Below are 19,802 nucleotides of genomic sequence, written 5' to 3' on the forward strand. Positions count from 1 at the left end.
AGAGAGTCCTAGATAAGTAATAAAATCAGATTTTTAAACTGTACAGCATACAGTTGCGACAACATATTGAAGGAATGGATTATATGACTTTGCAGAACTTTGCATTATGTTCGAAGTTCAGCTATTGTTCTATAATCTTAATAGGTCCTTGTATGGATCGTTGTTTTGTTTTCTTTCATTATTAACTAACTAACAGTAACGATGAGAATGAATGATGGATCATATGAAACTAATGAACTAACACATCTCCAGACCAGGACCCGAACCAGGAACCTTCGGTGGCATGATCAGCCTCCGCGGTGACTGTTTTATCCTTGTGTAAAGATATACTATAAAATGTAAAGAAAAGAAACACCAGTACCAGCTTTCAATTACATTGTAATTTTATTTCATGTTTAGTTCTTCGAGTAGTGTCGGCTACGTTGAGATATTAATGATCTTAAAGTGTATCATTCATTTTTCTTTCAACTCGTTCACTCTACATTAGTTCTGCTATCAGTTTACTTAAGTTTAGACTGTTTTGTCTTAGGAATTCAAGTTGCCACTTTTTGATTTACAAGTACCTCATATCATCATATGCACTTTCTTCATACGTATGCTACAAAGTCAATTCACTCCATCAAAGGTCACTTCTCGGTTTATGCTAATGCATCAGTGTTCTACCTTCCACAGAAATGAAAGGAATGCTTGTCAAAGATCTGTTTGGCTGCTTCAAGTTCAATAATGACTTAAAATTGGCCAGATATCAGGATTGGGTTTGCACACATAGCTGATTATTCCTAACTAATATTTACAATCGTATTATAACTATTTACAATCTTAAGTAACTACTTATAGTCCTTAACGTAACTACGTATTTACAATCCCTAACCTAACTATTTACACCTCACATCCAGGTATATGCCGCATTAAGCGGCTGAAGTCTCAATCATGCATAACGTTATAGCATATAAACGTTGTCCACATCATGTAGTTACAGCTTGTTTGTAGCCAGTTAAAAACATCACAAACGAGCGCAAGATATGAGTTAGAAATCACAGAATAAGATTTCGACGTATTCTGAGTGGAAACAGCCAGAATGGATATACTGCAAGTTCATTTCGAAGCAATTTTTCCATCGTATGGGACGTCTTCGTCGCTTCTAGCTGCTGCTTCTTCACGAAATTTTTCAAATCATGACTATTTGTATTCGGATTCCCGGAATGAACTTTTGAGTTGATGTTCCTAAGTCACACAAATGCTCATCAAAATTTTCAGTGATCTCATTGCCAGCTGCGTGGATCTTCCTGGTCAGGTCACATTCCAACTTCCAGTTTATATCTACTTTTCTGATTTTCCTCAGGCAGGAAGAGGTTCTCTCGCCTCTCTTCCTGTGCAAGGATTCCTCTACTTTTGTACTTAGTTTGTTTAATTTCCACTTGAGGAAAAACTCTTTGCATTTTAAAACAGAGTCCATATATTCTGCATAGTCTGCTCTTCTTCTTCTCCAGATCTTCTGCACATATAGTGTATCAGGCACTTTCCATTCTTCCGTCTAGATCTTCTCCTTTACACTTTCCTCGCTGCTATCATGGTCCAATTTCCGTCAATGTGGTGGTCGGTCTGATGTTATGCCCAAGATGGCGTCTCCTCCGTTCCTGGAGCAGCGCTGTATCTCTGCACGTTGTTCTTCTGCGACAGATGGTGTTATTTCCTTCAAATCATCAACCGACGTCATCTCTATTGCTGGTTGGTCAGCTTTCTGCACGTTTTGCAACATTGACATCAGCTTAATCTTGAAATATTACTCAAAATGCCTGCGATTTAGCTTTAATCAACTGAGTATGGACATGTACAGGCTTCCATGCAACAAGTTTCAACAATCGCAACCCGAACTATGCTTTCAACAATTGAAACGAGTAGCGGATAGTTATATTGTTACATCGGGCATATTTTAATACGAACTTACTTTATATCTATGAACTGGGAGAAATGCTAGATCGGTGGATTTATAACTTTAACCGTAATTTTTAGCACCGTCATTAAGGATCGAAATTTACAATATGATCATTTTAGTGCTAGTGCTACTTTAGTTACATTTTATTCCATATGAATAAATTGTCTATTTCGGTATATCTAGACGAGAGCCCAAATTCAACCAAAGGGAAGAAACTGTATATATTCCTTTCTGTCGATATTGAGATACGAGCTTCCTATGCCGCAGTCTCTGAACTATTGTCGGATTAAAAATTATGCATACTCGAGTTTCGACTCTGATTAAAAATTAACCAGTAGACCTACATAAAAACGAGTTACATCAAAATTTAGCTTATTCAATTCTGCATTAATCCATGGTAACCAAATTTTATCGAGTTTGCCTTCTATTTTTTTTTAGGCCATGAGAACAAATAAAGTGCCGGATTTTCTTTTTGTTTTACAAACAATCGCTCTCTTTGAAATTCTATAACGAGTCACTCAGAGGAATACGCCCAACTTTTTTTGGCGCTTTATAGCTTCGCTAAATGAAGGAGTGTCGCAATGAAAAGGATTTCAAATTAAAGCTACATGTTTTGTTATTGTTACCTATAAGTTTTATTACTGTAAGTCTTATAGCAAAAGAACCAGAGAGAAATAAACAGATGAACGTCAATTTGAGCTAATCACCCCGTGTTCAGGGTAAAATGCCCAATACAAGAAACAATTGTTGTAATACTTGACATGACATATTTAACCCCTTACTGCATAATGGATCATATCTGAGCCAAACCACTAAAAGAGTCATTATAACCTTGTTTGAAAGTTCACGATCTTTTCATGCATGTCAGGCCAGAAATGAGCCAAGCCTGTTGGTCGCGCAATGTGTGCTGCCACCTGTTAGCCGCGGGACGAAGTTCTTGCAGAGTTTGTTGCATCTGATCCATACGGACGAAGGGCTTGGTAACAAAGGTGAGTTTTCTTTACATTATCTTGAAAAATATCTCAAATTAGCCAAATATAAAAATATCTCATGATTGTTGATTATGTCGAGAACGAGAATCTCAAAAAAGTTTTGATGAAAATGTTATTATAATTTGCTACTAAGAAGAAAACTGTTTGGTTCATATATGGCCTTCCATACGTGGGTAGTTAGACAAAGGAACACGGCGTGGTCCATATATGGCCGTTCATGCAGGTGATTGTGGGTTGCTAAGCTGCACATTATGGCGTGTGTGTAGAAAAGGTGTTGTTGTTTTTATATATATATATCACATGTGTGTTTTCCATGCATATTTGTCATTGCTGGACGTGGGTATTTATTATCTTGCTCTTACGTAAATAGAAAGTGTTGGCAAAAAGACGATGTTACAAGTTTTATTCTCTACATTTTCAGATGTGCTTCCTTTTCTGAGTTTCACAAGACGATAAACATCAGTAGCAAAGATTATGGAGTGGTGTGGGGGGGGGGGGGATATTCTAGACAGCTCAAATCAATTATAAAATGCATATGCATTGCTTTTTCTAATGTAGCTGCCTATGTAAATCGAACAGCAATGTATCTGCACTAGATATTACAAATCAAATAGAATATTTTAGTATTTTTTGTACATTTATTGAATTGTTATACCAAGTGGTCCATTTGTGTTCTAAACTATTTTCTCATCTTTGCAGATTGGAAATGGATCCTTCCAAATTCTATGGTCATTTGTCATGTGTGACAACTGTTCCTGGAGATGGTTATCTCAGTGAGGATTCAGATCTGTCGGACGATGAGGACCATAGCAAGATGAGAAAGGTGCCCATTTTAGCTCCCGACTCCGAGGATGAAGATATGTATAATGTAAGAGATGCCATTATGAAGCCTAATGTGACTGTTATTCCCGAAACACCCTCTGAGAATTCTGAAGGAGAATCTCAACCGACCCCATCAACATCAAGACAACAGCCTTCGGATCTTCCCACCCAAACAAGAAAAAAGAAGACAAGTGCGAAGAAAGGTAAGGAGAAGATCGTGTGGAATGAGGATTCTCTCCTGTGTAATGGCAATGATGTTGAATTTGGAGGTGATACAAGTTTGCCTTTATCTTTTGAAGAACTAAATAGCCCCTTCGATTATTTCAAGTACTTATTCACAGACGAGCTAATCAACCATATTGTTCAGCAAACAAACTTATATACAACGCAACAGAGACCAAATAAGCCAGGAAATGTTACTAAAGAAGACATTGAACAATTTATTGGTATTTTGCTAAACATGTCTGTGATTCAGTTACCTGCTTGCAGAGATTATTGGAGCAGTAAAATTGGACACCCTCGGATATTTGAAGTAATGGCAGTCAATAGGTGGGAAGATATACGCCGTTTCCTTCATTTCAATGATAACACCGACTTTATTCCTGCTGGTCAAGAAGGCCACGACAAACTTTATAAAGTGAGGCCCATTGTAAAGTTCCTTCGTTCATCTTTGCTGACTGTACCTAAAGAAGAAAAACTCTGCATTGATGAACAAATAATCCCCTTCAAAGGACGGAGCTCCATCAAGCAATACAATCCAGCTAAGCCTTATAAGTGGGGCTACAAAGTGTTCGTTCTTAGTGGCAAATCAGGGTTCAGCTACGACTTTGAAATATTTGTAGGTGCTTCAGATAATGTGCTACTTCCAGGTGAACCAGATGTTGGTGTTAGTGGGAATGTTGCTATACGTCTCTCGCGCACTGTTCCAAGGAATATAAATCACACACTTTTGTTTGACAATTGGTTCAACAACATAAAACTTCAGGTGTATCTGAAGAAAGAAGGTATAAATGCACTAGGTACTGTCAGACTCAATAGGCTTGGTGACATTGATATGCCGAGTGAATCAACAATGAAAAAAAGGGGGAGGGGATCATTTGTTGAGAAAACTGCAATTGTTGATGGTGTGAAGCTTTCCTCAGTGGCTTGGTATGACAACAAGTTAGTGTGTTTTCTATCGTCGTTTTTAGGAAGTCAACCAATTGGGGAAGCACGGCGTTTCTTCAAATCCAAGAATGAATTTGAAATGATTACTTGTCCAAACGTCGTAAAAATCTACAATCAATATATGGGAGGAGTTGATCTATTGGATTCCATGTTAGGCTACTATCGGATAATGATCCGATCCAAAAAATGGTACATGAGAATCTTTCACCACCTAATTGATATGGCAATTGTCAACGCATGGTTATTGTGGAGACGGAAGACAGGGTTGTACATGCCATTAGTAAATTTCAAAATTGAAGTGTCAGATGCACTATGCAAACAAGGAAAGACCTCTGTACGGCGTAGAGGACGCCCAAGCAACGAACTTGAGAATGAAATTCAGAAAAAGAAACGAAATGGGCCTTCTGTTCCAATCCCTCAAGTGGACATTCGCCGAGACAATGTTGGACACATCCCAAATTGGGAAACTCGAATGAGGTGCAAATACCCAAAATGCACCGGTAGGTCTTTTGTACATTGTGTAAAGTGTAAGATTCCATTATGTTTGAACAAGGACAGAAACTGCTTCTTGTTATTCCATACCACGTGATTCAGACAATATGAAACTGCTGTGTTCAAACAGCTCAGAAACAATTAAATCTAGTGTACTGGAATATCCATAAATGTAGTGTACTGGCATACCCATAAATGCATGTTGTGCCATATATGATCCAAACATATTTTTTAATAGAATTTTGGAAAATAAAATGTTTTTTTCAAAACTGTTTGCTATTTTTGTCCACCAATATCAAAAGTAACAACATATATTTTTTTCAGGTATTTCTAAAAAATCATGCAGAAAGGGGTTAAAGGAAAATAATACACAGCATTAACTGGAAGATTATTAACGTTTGTTTCGTAAACAGAACATCATTTGTACAGACAAGCATAGCGTTTCTAACAACATTTATTTTGAATTTACCATACTGTTTACATTAGTGAGAAATTGCATTGCACCTTGGACACATGGACGTGGATTTGGTACATATTTCATGCATCCATATACTACAACGAATACACTGGATCCAGTCACATTGTGGTCCTTTCTTCTCATAATAATGCCCATGGGCATATTGCACTTAATTTCCGTGGGCATAACACCCAACAACTACAAGCAGAAAATTGAATCACTGGTTGGTAACTCTGAGCACCATGCGGCAGTTTCACTCTGTAGATATGTTTCCCTGACTCTTGATCTTTACACCAAATATAATTCAGTTTCTTTCTCTCTTGGGAATATTATTGCACACTGTTAATACAGCAACGTCCAAAAAATTATTACCTCAAAAATTGTCTTCTTACCTCATGAAAGTAACCCTGAATGGCTTCAGATTCTTGTCAAAAGATCCAAACCTGCTGCCTCGTCTCACCACGGAGGGCGCTTTCAAACAAGAGTCGCAGAATTGTCATAACGTTAACGTTGCACGAGATACGAGGGGGTGGGCATTTAACCCCGATGGGCATATTCCCCCGAGTGACTCAATCAAAAACGGGTTGTCCGATCTTGATGAAGTTTTAGTACGGTGCAGGCAGAAAGGTTTTAAACACAATTCTTAATTTTTAGATTTTAAAAATTTGTCAAAAAACCGTTCGTATCAATTTTGCGATACAATTTTTATTGAAATGAGTAAAGCTCTAAGTGGAACGTTGCAACACCGCACACAGCGATGTCCGTTGAATCGTGGAAACTGCGGGCTGTCACTGCGAGTCAGTGTTGCCATGCTCCACGGACATCTTTACTTCATACGCTCCCTCAATATCCAGTCTGAGGTAACAATTTTTATTTGAAATTAATAGACTTGTACGCTATATATGAAAAACCTTTTATATGTGTGGTGTTACTTTTGAGGAAAGTGACTGTAACTTTCTAAATACTGCTTCTACCTAGGTATATACGATGTGGCAAAATGAAAGATTATATTCTTCGTAACTTAAACAATGTGATCCAATAGTTCTTCTTTCTTGTAAACTGCAAATGATATACTCATCGTAACTTTTCATCGCGGCTGTACATTTTTTCAGTAATGTTAAATAAACATAACTGAATTGTACCAGGTTTTAAGCGAAAAGCAAGCAGGAAATTCCCACACAACAAATGCAAGAGTTGGAAAATGTAAAAAAAGGTGCCACTGCTTATAAAAACTCTTTACTGTAATGTGGGAAGTTGTTTATCTTCACCTAGTGACGTCACCTTGCTAAATGCTCGAACTTTGGCCACCAGTGGTGCAGAATATGTGACTGAAAAAGATCCACGCGTTGATATTGGAACATTGCATATCTTCTTGCTGAATATGTACTTGAAAGAGTCGTGCTTAAATTAGTGAAACGTTTCTTTTTTATGACTGTTCGCACCTGCGTGTAAATAAAAACAGCTAACACCAAGAGATAATGCCCTTCAAGTAGCGAAAGACTCGATCAAGGTCCATAAGGTTTAACAATATCCACCAGTACGTCACTTCCTGCTATCAATACGTCATCATGGAAGTCAGCGGTGGGATGTCAAACGTAAAGGAAATTTCGTAATAATGTGCTTATAATTCTCAAGAAATGAGGTGTTAGTAATTTTGAAGGGCGGTGAAAGGTCAAGGTACGTACGTAGATAATGCTCAAGCAAGCAGATCAGTGTGTTCGGCACAGTTATTTTTGTATTCCGGAATTTTCGTGTGACGTAAGTTAGAGACACTCGCAGATTTACACAGCGTCTCTACTGGAGTACCTTTTTTTCAATTACGTTTTTCCAAGAATAGTTTAATGTAAATTGAAGCAATAGTGGGAAATTGTTTGCATGAAGCTATTGAAATTGTAAAACTATTCTTGATTGATTGATTTGGTTTATTTTACTTCACATTTCTGCGAAGATGAGAATGAATGATGATATGATGAAATTGATTAAGGGACATAAAAATAACACCCACGTCGAGCCTGGGATTAGAACCCGAATACTATTCTTGAAAGTAGATGTGTGCGGTATCCCGAAAAGTTGGGACCGGGAAGAAAATTTCCCGTCCCGATCCCGACTTCTCAGGATCCCGAGCCGTCGGGAAATTCAAAATAGACATTTTTAACGGTGTTTCATTCTTGTTGATTTCTGCATTGTAAGCGTCGGACACTTCTCGGTAATTGTTAGTTTTATTCCTAATTACTCCACATTACAGTGCCTTGAATACGTAGTGTGGAAAACGGTAAGTACTGTTCTGGGCTCTCTGGCGGGTTCCACTCGAATAAGATACCGCTAGAGGCGCTGGTTTCGGTCCCGCTACGTCGTATTCGTCTGCTTATAATGGAAGTAAATGGAGTTTTCGCTGCAACGTCTGATTCTTTTACATGAAGCATTTCTTTGAATGTGATAATTGCTATGATGTTTGGTACAGTGGTCGCGAAGATATTAACGAAAGACAGTCGACCACGTTCTGTTACCGTGACTTTCATTAATAATACGGGAGAAAATATATGCGTGAAATATTCTTGGTAACTAAATTCTTGTGTATGAATTAGGTTCATTTTTATTATTATCATTATCATCATCATCATCATCATTTCTTTTAAAGATTCTACACACTGAAGCATTTGTATTTTTGATATTTAAAGTCTCTTTTCTTTCGATTTAAACTAATCGCGACGATGATGATAATGATGATTTCATGAAACGACATGGGGAAACCCACAAAACTTCCTTAGTGCCATCGACATGAGTGCAAGGAAACTTTTAAACCAATGGGACAAATGACATGGGATGTTCACACTGATGTGCCTAGTGACACAGACACTTCCAGACTGTAAAATAGTATTCATTGCGCATGGGTCCAAATAGCAAATTACTTCGGTCGGAAAGCTCCTTAAAGGAAGAGTACTTAGACCGAAGCGACGCGCCACAGGGGGAGTTCCCAACTAAGTGGCAAACGACATGGTGCCTTCAGTCTATTAGTAAGCGTTTGCTGCTAATTGTGCGAACAACAGATCTAAGCGACACGATAAACCGCGTGTTACAATAACAGATCTAGGCGACATGATAAACCGCACGTTACAACAGATCTAGGCGACATGATAAACCGCACGTTACAACAGATCTAGGCGACACGATAAGCCGCACGTGTCGCTTTGTCGCTTGGGTGTCGCTTTGTCGCTTGCGTGTCGCTCAAACTGGGCCATTTCCTCAATAGCTTGCAACGTGATGCCGTGGCTTGTTGTTCGCGCATGCGCGATGCAATGAGTGTTTTCCTTTAGGGAGATTGGGCACCTAAGCGACAATCGGCACGCGACACTTATCGCTTGAAGATTTCACTAACCGAACGCTGGCCTGTTCTGCCCGTCATGCCGCTACAGTGTGAAACGTTGGTCTTGATTGGTTTGTTTCTAAGTGACATGTGTCTGAAAGCTGCCTTGGACAGAAGAATCCGTGTCGTTTTGGTGTGAAATCCCCGTATCGTTTGTCGCGTGGCGCTTTGGTCTAATATCTCATTGAGGAAACGGTGCAGTCAGAACGTCTGTCCCTACGGTGCGAAAAGCTGCATTGATTACAGACTGCTCGCTTCCTAGCGACACTTGTGGTCTGTCGCCTCGGTATGAAATGTCTCTCAGGATACTATTTATATTACACAATCCAACACCTGACGTCCGGAATCACATTCCGATGTTTCTTCTTGTGTTACACATGCCATTTATTTATTTTATTTTACTTTTCTTTCGAAATTAATGCCATTTCGTGACTACAAATCTCTCCACAAATATAACTGTTTCCATCAATTCACTTACCGCTTTTCAAGACAAACAAATCTACACAATATTTTCCAAAAACTAACTAAGGTGTATTACTTTCATAACAAAATTAGAAGCGATACTGATCGCACTGCCATCTATGTTGCCATCAGTTTCGGGTACCAACTTTTCTGGTCGTTTTCCACATTACATATTCAAGGTTCTGTATCCAGTGTCTGGAAATTTTTTGCCATTTCCCGCCTCGAAAATTTCCCGACTTGGTCCAAATTGCAATTTCTTCCCGTCCCTAATCCCGTCTGGATTTCTGTAATAGAACAGTAATCACGAACACACAGATATGGGCGTATCCAACATGGCGGCGAGGGTTCCCCTTGGAAAACGTTCTTTCTGTTCATTGTGCTTTTTACGTGGAAAGTAAAAGAAAAAAACATGTTGTTCCGTCTTCAAATAAATCAGAATAAAGCACTGCCCACCCTGGGAAAGTATTGTTGGCGCCACTTGGAAAAAAAAATGTTTGTTTGACTTTTCTCCCCTTGAGATAAAGTCTGGGTACTCCCATGCAAACAGACAATACAGAAGGATACACAATGGGATGCAAAGAGAGCGAGTCCGAGATATAAATATTACAGGCCCACATTTTTCTTTCATAATTAAAATTCAAGAAACTATTTTTTATTGAAATTAAACTAGTAAGAACAGGTTTTATTAAAACAACAGTTCTTAACTAAACAAACGTGTCTAATGGAATTATGTTCAACCACAGAGAACTTCGAGAAACTAGCTATATCGTCACTTTTCGTCAGGGTTGGCGAAACTCTTGTTCCTTTTTAAGAAAACAAATACACCAAGCAATTATTATTTTAAAAATGTATATATTTTCTTACAAGATAATGTTTTATTAAAATGATAGGAAGCGTTTTAGGAAAAATACTCGTAGTATTGAAAACAAATATGACAGAAATGTATTCTTCTCGTAGATGAACAATTGTTAATTAGTGATTAACAATTCATAAATATTAATCATTAAACTAATGTTTACGAGTTGATAATGTATTAAATTACCTAATTGCATAAATTTGCAAAAGAAAAACAAAGGAATGCATGTGGTCTTATATAGTTTTTTTTTTATTTTTCTTCTAACCTGGGTTGCCACATTTCTCCTTTGTCAATACAGGACACACACTCAACAGGATTATAAAAGCAGCATTTATACACTACACACAACAAGGATCTATATTTTATAGATTGTAATACACATTATATTATAGTTGATTTTAAATTAAAACACAGGACAAAAACAAAGTGTAGAATATCGGTTGTCCTGCAAAACTGGTTACCTACAACCTTAGTATGAGCCTCATGTCGGAAATTATAGTTTTTAAAAATGCAATAGACTGCACTAATACAGAAAAATATATATTTAAAATACACAAGAAACAACTGTTTCATTTTTTTAAGAGTCACATTAAAAAGTTATCCAAGCGAATCTAAAAGGCACGTCTTTTAAACATGGTGTTAAAAATGTAACACATTCGCAAGAAACATAAAAGAGAAATGGGCACAAGGTACCTTTAATGCAGAGTTCTTTTTTTGCCCGCAACACCTCAAATGTTAGTTTTGAAGTTTTAAATGAATACAGGGAAATGTATCAACAACTCTGCTAAGCTTTCTTTCTCTAAAGCATCTATTTGTTTATATAATGACTTCACGTTTCTAGAGTTGTTGAGTCAGAATAGAATACCACACGAGAGAGAATATTTCCATGAATGGGTGTTATTTTTCTACCTCTAAGTTCTTTCTTTTCTGTTTAATATGTTAATAAATTTGAAGTACTGTATCGGTGTCTAATATTGTGTACCTCAGACGAACATTCTGGTAAGGAAATGTTATGAAAGAATGACTTCTTTCTTTTCAGTGACACCACCCTCTCGTGCCCAGAACTCTACAAGAAGAGTACCAGTTGGAGCAAGAAATATAACTATGCGATAAAGAACCTCATTCCATTTAGGCAATCGTCACAGAAGTAAGTAAACCTTTATATTAGATTGTTAAGTACCAAAAATTACGTCATTTACTGTGCTCGAACGGTATTCGCGATCGAATCTTCTGAACCTTCGTTACCCCAGAATACATTGTGCGTTTAATCTTTGTTTTTAGACTGTGCTTCTTTTCCGTAGTTACGGGAAAGAAATGAAAATGCTGCGAGATCACAGTATAGTTAGTATAGAGGTGTAAATTGTAGAGGTTAGAAACAATTAAGGCTCATTCTCTTACACCAGGATTGGGCAACTCACTTTATTTGTGGAGGATAGCTCTTGTGGAACTCAGAGCGAGCAAGGCTGCTGTAGCGTTTTAATAAGGGCGGAAAGGAGAGGGAAGGGACGAAACGAGGCAGAAGGCCTAAGATAGGCCCCCCAATATCCAGTCTGAGCGCTACGACGCCAAGGGTCCCAGTTTCGAATCCCGGCCTAAGCATGGATGTTTGCGAGTGTCCATTCATCAATTTCATCATATCATCACTCATCCCCATCTTCGCAAATAAGCCAAAAGTGGCACAAAAAGCGAAGTAAAATAAAGCAAATCAATAACAATAAACAATATCCAGTGTAAGGTAACAATTCTTATTTGAAATTAAGAGAGTTGTACGCTACACATGAAAAACATTATAGGTGGTGCTTTCTTTTCTCTTAAACCGTACCACCACCTTCTTCCATAGGTGTTAATGAAATAATTCATTTAATTAACAAAGGAAACAGTGATAAATACTACATGAATAAGTTGAAGTATTTTTTAGAAACTCTTACAATTAATGTTGCATCAATATGATTTGTGTCACCATGGTAAGCTGGATAACGGCTACCATTGATTTTTTTTCTGTCGAGAAACGACAATTTTTTTTTTAGTTCACTTCGATCAGACTATGTGACCCATAGTCGCCGAGTTTAGGGAGGGCAAGGCACTTTCTGCTCCCCCTGCAAATTCGTCATATACATATACATTATACCTTAAAAAAATATTGTTCTCAATCTTGCACCCCCCCCCCCTCAAATCATGTTACGTTGGCGACCGATATGTGCAGTTGAGTGTAAATACCTCTCAGGAAATTTACGATACACTTCTCTCTAATGCAAAAACATGAAGTAAGGTATGCAACATTGATGGTGATACATGATTTAAGGGGTGGCTCGGCTGGTATGATGTTTCCATAGAGTCTGCTTTCCAACAGATAAAGTAAATAAATGCTCGATGTTGCACGGCAACATTCCTTATACGTAGCTGGCCTGGCGCCATTGTTCCCGAAACGCCCCTTTGCTAAATATGTAAATACATATTTAATTATTTTCACAAAAACATGGTGTTAAATATGAACTTAAAATTGAAAATAAATTACCTTTTTAGTAATATAAGACACTACACGAACTACACTAAGTTCACAACGACATTAATGGTAAAACAACACAAAATGTGTTTTCATTTTCTGTTACCAAAACGATGAATAACAAAATTTTGTTGTAACTGTAAGTGTTCGAACGTGAATTTCCTTCTGTTGTCTCTTAAGATGGATTTATATTGACTAAAACTGCGTTCAATATCGCAAGAAGTAATGGGAGTGTATTTCAAATTCGTCAGTTATTCACAAGAAATTCACCGAACTGTTTCAGTCACACGGGGATATGTAGTTATTGCGCGAATATGGAGTACGTGCTCGGGCTATCGACCAGGTGAGTTGTGGAAAAGATTCCAAGCTTTCGAGAGCTTTCGAGAGCTTGGAACATTTCCCACAACTCACCTGGTCGACAACCCGAGAGAATCTTTTCATCATTCGTTGCCAGGAAAGCTTCAAGACTTACTTTATGTTGAGAAATGTTCTGAACAGCTGCGTATATTCTAGGCTCGCTAAGCTATCTGCGAAGCCTGAAGTCTAGAGAATAAAATACAGGAGAAAAATCGATCAGAAATTGTAAATAATAGTATTCATATCAATGAGATGATGATGCTGATTCTGGAGTTGACAACCTGATTTCTTATGAGTTGGTAACCTGATTTCCTATGTGTTGGCAACCTGATTTCTTATGAGTTGGCAACCTGATTTCATATGAGTTGGCAACCTGATTTCCTATGAGTTGGCAACCTAATTTCTTAGGAGTTGGTAAATTTATTTCTATTAATAGCATAGGACCAAGTGACATAGTGAGAAGGGCCAGATCTTGGACTCAGTATACGCCACTGGTTCTGAAATATGGAAATAATATATAAAAATAACTAAAATATGTAAAATATGAGCTCAAACCTAATATATGTACAAATGTGGAAAATATAAACTGAATTTTTCGAGACTACATGCCATGATGTGCAAAGATTATACAAAATATAACAGATTTCAGCTTCATATATAAATATGTATTTACATATAAATCCATTCCCTGCTCATTATCCAGAAAGGCAACTAACGGAAGAACTTTCTGACGTTGAAGAAGCAATATCAACTTGCACGTGAAGAAATTATAGAGGAAAAACAAATGTCGGTGTCCGGAGAACTTTGCCTTTACATAACACTTTGTATAAGGTGTAATCTTCCTTTGTTGCGTCGAAAATACTTTCTTTTATGTTTTTGCTAAACTACAAGGTCAATAAAAATGACATATTCTCGAAACTGTTGCTTCGGATCTTAAAAAAGAATTTTACGTCATTAAAGTGAAGTGGTCAAAGAGGCCGAAACAAAATGGAAGCTTCCAGGATGGAAACACAAGGGAAGGCAATTTCATGCACAGCATATTCTGATTGATCTGAAATCACGACCTTGAAGAGTAGTGATGATGGCACCATTAAGGTCTTTCAAGTCATGCCTAGCCCAATCTTATTCGCACTAGTGAAAGAAAAGGCTGTTGACGATTTCCGCTAACATGTAGGGCCGAAGAAACAATGTAAAAAGAGTGCTCTTCATCCAAGGTCAAGAACAACAATTGAACAGAATGCTTGCTACTAACTTCTTGCATCATTGGTGTGTCCTGGTAACCTTTTAACTTTGAATTCTGCATTGCCTTTGGACAGAATATCATTAAATCTTTGATTGTTGTGAGCAGTGTGCGAATTAACGGGGAGTACGCCGGGATTCCCCCCACAAAACAAATTATCCCCGGCAAGAGAAAATTATTGTTATCCCTGCCAGGAATGTTCTTATCCCCTCAAAGATAATTGAATTGAAAGCATATCGCATACCATTTCTTAACTATGTATCCAGCCATCAAAGAGTTCCGTGCCGAAAGGTATGCAGCCTTGTGGATTAAAGAAGGACACCAATCAGTAATTTACCAACCTCACCGATCCGAGACAACAGCCGGCTGTTTTCAGCTTACGTTGAGTTGGTGTTTTAAGTCCACTTTATGCACAGTAAGGCTAATCGGAACTGGACCTACAGTTTAAAGTGGGATCCGAACTACGTGTTTTCAGCTTACGTTTTCATGGCATAGTGCTGATATTTTACATGTATTAGAGTGTTCACAACACAAGTAACTTGTTGGTAGGTTAGGTAAACGTTACTTTGAACTTGACATAAATTTGTTCAAGTTTGCAGTGTTCGATAGCTCTTTTTGTTGATTGATTGAATTGCTTTATTTTACTTCGCTTCTTGCGCCACTTTTGGCTAATTTGCTAAGATGAGGATGAGTGATGATATGATTAAATTGATGAATGAACACTTACAAATATCCATGCCCAGGCCAGGATTCAAACCCGGGACCCCTGGCGTCGTAGCGCGATGTGCTAACCACTCTGCCACGGGGGCCGGCAGCTCTTTTTGTGTATGAGTGAGTTTTCCTACGATGTAAATAGCCTACAGTAAGTGTTTTTTTTTAATTATTAAAGAGATTTTCAGATTGTATTTTTATCCACTTGGAACTTCAGTGATCTTACTATTTGCCGTTATTAAACAACTATTATTATCATTTTATAAACTGCACAGAACTCTTCAATTTGCATTTCTTTTTCTAGTGGATGCGGTTAAGATTGCTGCTGCAATCTTCTCGTGTATACCGGTAAGCATAAATAAACAAATAAGCCTTGTGAATTGAAGGTAGCCAGCAGGAATCGAGGCTATGCTCGAGAGACGAATAAATTTATAGAGGAGCTCTGTGCGATTTACAAAGTGAAAAATCATCATCTTTACTGCATGATTACTGATTATTGCAGTAAACAGTGTCACACTGATTTGGGGTAGGAGTAGAGAGAGAGAGAACAGGGCATCTCAAATCAAAAGGAATTCCTTACTTTATATAAAAAGAAATTATCTGATAACCCATTTTCGACAGATCAAAGCTGAATTGTTAGTGCTGGTAATTTAATGGTGTGTCGTGCTGTGTGGAACACGATTGGTTAGTCAATTTCAACCTTAAATGCTTAGGGCTACTTGGATTTGTTAAATAAACCGGTTTTTTCATCTTTGCTTATGGAAGAAGGTACTTTTTACAGAGTTTTTTTTTCGATAGGGAGGAACACCAGAACACTATGGGAACGTTGTGAAGCAGTTTCTGTCCAAAGTTTTTTTATCAGATGACAAGGGTCGCATATTCTGTTTATTAACTTCCTTATGAACATAAACATTAGCCTTGTCACTGTGAAGGACTTTTAATTCAATGGAAGCGTCACACTGTAAATTGTTCGCGATAACCATTTGTAATGCGCAGCTCTTCGTGGATGTATCCGATTAAAATCGTGTGCAATGGCATGCGAACTTCTCTCCCTAGACATCACTTTGCTCTCGATGCATTACCGATGCGCTAAACAAATTTTAAGGCATTTTTCTAACACCTCGAAACACCTCGAAAAGGAGCAAATTGGTACAAGAATTCAGTCATAACTATTTACTGGTTAAAGATACGTCGAAAAAACCTTCACCATTGCATTTCTCGTGAAATTCTAGCCTGATTTGATATATCATATCACCACCTTCCCATTTAAAATTCTGAAGTTGAATTCAAGATGGCGGACATCAAGATGGCGTCAATGTGGTTCCCCCTTGGCCTGATAACGATTGGTCATCGCCATTTTCACGTTCCATGCCGCAGTGGCCTTGTACTGGAGGTGTTAAGTGATTTATTGAGCCACCCTATATAGTTTCTTCTGTTTGTTTAACTTCTGACTCTTGTAGATAACTACACTGAAATAGACAATATATTCATATGGGAACATCGCATTTCTAGAATAAAATGTAACTGAAAGTAACACTAGCACTAGAATGATCGTATTGAAAATTTCGATCCTTAGTGAAGCTGCTCAAAATTCCGGTTGGAGCCATTGGCGGCGACTAGGGGGGCGTGGGAAGGCAGTTGCCCCTCCGCCACTTTTTGCCGCTTTTGCCCCAGATATGCTAAGCTAAACCTTATCTACCAATCAAAAGTAAACTGTCCTTGCCCCCCAGTTTTAGCACCTTGCCCCCTTAGTTTTTGAACCCAATCACCGCCACTGGTTGAAGCTATAATTCCATCGATCTAGCATTTCTCCCAGTTTATTGATATGATCTAAGTTTGCATTAAAATATGCCAGATGTAACAATAAACTTATCTGAGCCTCATTTCAATTGTTGAAAGTATAGTACGGGCTGCGATTGTTGAAACTCGTTGCATGGAAGCCTGTACAGCCGGCAGCCGACGAGAAGATCGCTGAATGAAGGGAGACGGGGCACAGAGGGAAAGGGAGGGTCAGGTTCATTTGCAGAATTTAGGGGTGGTTGGGGGTGGTCGGGGAGAAGGAAGTCTTGTTTTCTTCTTGGCGGGTCATTGTCAAGCTGACGAGAAGAGTTCTGGCGGAAGAGCACCTCCCCCACGCGAAAGAGTAGAGTCGCCTGGCAGTACGTCACACCTCTTCTGCCAGCGCTCTTCTCGTCGGCTGCCAGCTGTACATGTCCATGCTTGGATAATTGAAGCTAAATCGCTGGTATTTTGAGTGATATTTCAAGATTAAGCGGATGTCAATGTTGCAAAACGTGCAGGAAGCTGACCAAAAGAACCACCTGCAGAGATGCCTCACTACTCCAGGGACAAAGGAGACGCCATCTTGGGCACAACACCAGATCGACCAGAACCACCACTACATGAATGGAAATTGGGCCATGAGAAAAGAGAGGATTGTGGAAAGGAGATCTGTATTGAAGAATGGAAAGTAGCTGATACAGTAGATGTGCCGAAAGTCTGGAGAAGAAGTGGGCAAACTATGAAGAAGCGATGCAAAGAACTTTACCTCAGGTGGAAATTAAACAAAGTAAGTACAACATTAGAGGAATCTTTGCACAGGAAGAGGCGGGAGGAAACCTCTTCCTGCTTGAGGAAAATCAGGAAAATAGATTTGGACTGGAAGTTGGAAAGTGACTTGACCAGGGAGATCCACGCGCTGGCAATGAGATCACTGAAAAATTTGATGAGCATTTGTGTGACTTTGAAACATCAGCTCAAAAGTTCATTCCGGGAAATCCGAATTCAAATAGTCATGTAGAAAATTTCGTGAAGAAGCAGCAGCTAGAAGCGAAGAAAACAAGTTGGAAAAATTGCTTCGAGAAGAACGTATACCCTGTCCTAGCTAACTCCATAGCGGCAGATGAGGAGGACGGAAATCGAGTGGTGATAACGCAGCGTTGCCAATCGTACGGTCGTAACCGTACATGTACGGAAATTTCATGGTCGGACCAGACCTTAGTCCGAACGCTAAATGTATGGCTTGTCAGAATTTTCACTTGCTTTTTTATCCCTGATATTTCCCTAATAAATTCTTAAACCAAGCGTACGGACCTGGAGACAAAAATACGGTCCGTTTGCCTTGTGCGTACGGTATTATCCTTTTCAAAAGTTTGCAACGGTGACAGAGAGAAGCAAAGGAAAGCGGGTAACTTCAGTCGTCCATTACGCAATCCCGTTTCTCTCACTATTCATTGGTGGAGCCGTCTCGCGTGACTACTTGCGCAGAGACTTGTTCTCGTTCGCCTGGTCTACAGTTAGCTGGTACAGGGTATAGATCCATTGTGGCTACTTCCACTCAGAAGAAATCGAAATTTTATTGTGTGATTTCTAACTTCATATCTTGCATTTGGTTGTGACTGGCTACAAACAAACTGTAACTACCTGATGTGGACAACGTCTATCTGCTATAACGTTAGGGCTATACATGATTGAGACTTCAGCCGCTTAATGCGATATCTACCTGGATGGGAGATGTAAATGGTCAGGTTAGGGATTGTAAATATTTGCATTAAGATTATAAATATTAGTTTAACTTTGGAATAATCAGCTGTGTGTGCAAGCCAATCTTAACACGTGGCCAATTTTAAGTCATTATTGAACTTGATGCAGCCAAACAGATCTTTGACAAGCATTCCTTTCATTTCTGTGGAACGTAGAACACCGATGCATTAGCATAAACCGAGAAGTGACCCTTGATGGAGTGAATTGACTTTCTAGTACAAGTCTGAAGAAAATGTATGTGATGATATGAGGTACTTGTAAAGGACAAAAACTGGCGACTTGAATTCCTAAGACAAAACAGTCTAAACTTAAGTATTTTACAGTATCTGTTTACACAAGGATAAAACAGCCACCGCGGTGGCTGATCATACCACCGAAGGTTCCTGGTTCAGGTCCTGGTCTGGGGATGTGTTAGTTCATTAGTTTCATCTGATCAATTATTAATTCTCGTTGTTACTGTTAGTTAAAAATGAAAGAAAAAGACGCAACGATCAAATATCAGGACCAAATATTAAGACTGTAGAACAAGTGAACTTCGAACATATCAAAAGTTCTCCAAAGTCATATAATCCATTCCTACATTGGTGTATGTTTTAGCAATTGCATACTGTACAGTTTTAAAACCTGATTTTATATATTACTTATCTAGGACCCCCAATATTGTCTAACCTACTATTGTATTTATTTTCCGTACAACGAATTATTTCTCGGGGTTGTGCGCTTTTGTTATTACACTAGGCAGGTACGTGCACAATCTAATCTATTTTAGGGTTCCTTAAGAGGAGTTTTCAATTTCTCTATTTGTACAATGTTATAGCGTAATTGTCGTAACTTCATGTTCTTTTTCACAGAAACTATGTTGTATATGAGGATGAAATTTTAAATCACTTCACCACAGGT

General features: G+C 38.5%; 1 protein-coding gene across 1 annotated transcript in view; it reads left to right on the top strand.

The window, feature by feature from the left end:
• LOC145989462 (ATP-binding cassette sub-family C member 5-like) overlaps positions 1-19,802 on the top strand; it is a 219,873-nt gene that overhangs the window by 54,430 nt on the left and 145,641 nt on the right. The window contains exon 2 of the mRNA XM_083124809.1: positions 11,588-11,695. Within this exon, the coding sequence (XP_082980935.1) occupies positions 11,588-11,695 (108 nt within the window). The remainder of the gene's footprint in view (positions 1-11,587; positions 11,696-19,802) is intronic.

This window comes from Lepisma saccharinum, chromosome 6 (assembly GCF_977018435.1).
Source record: "Lepisma saccharinum chromosome 6, izLepSacc3.1, whole genome shotgun sequence".
NCBI lineage: Eukaryota > Metazoa > Arthropoda > Insecta > Zygentoma > Lepismatidae > Lepisma > Lepisma saccharinum.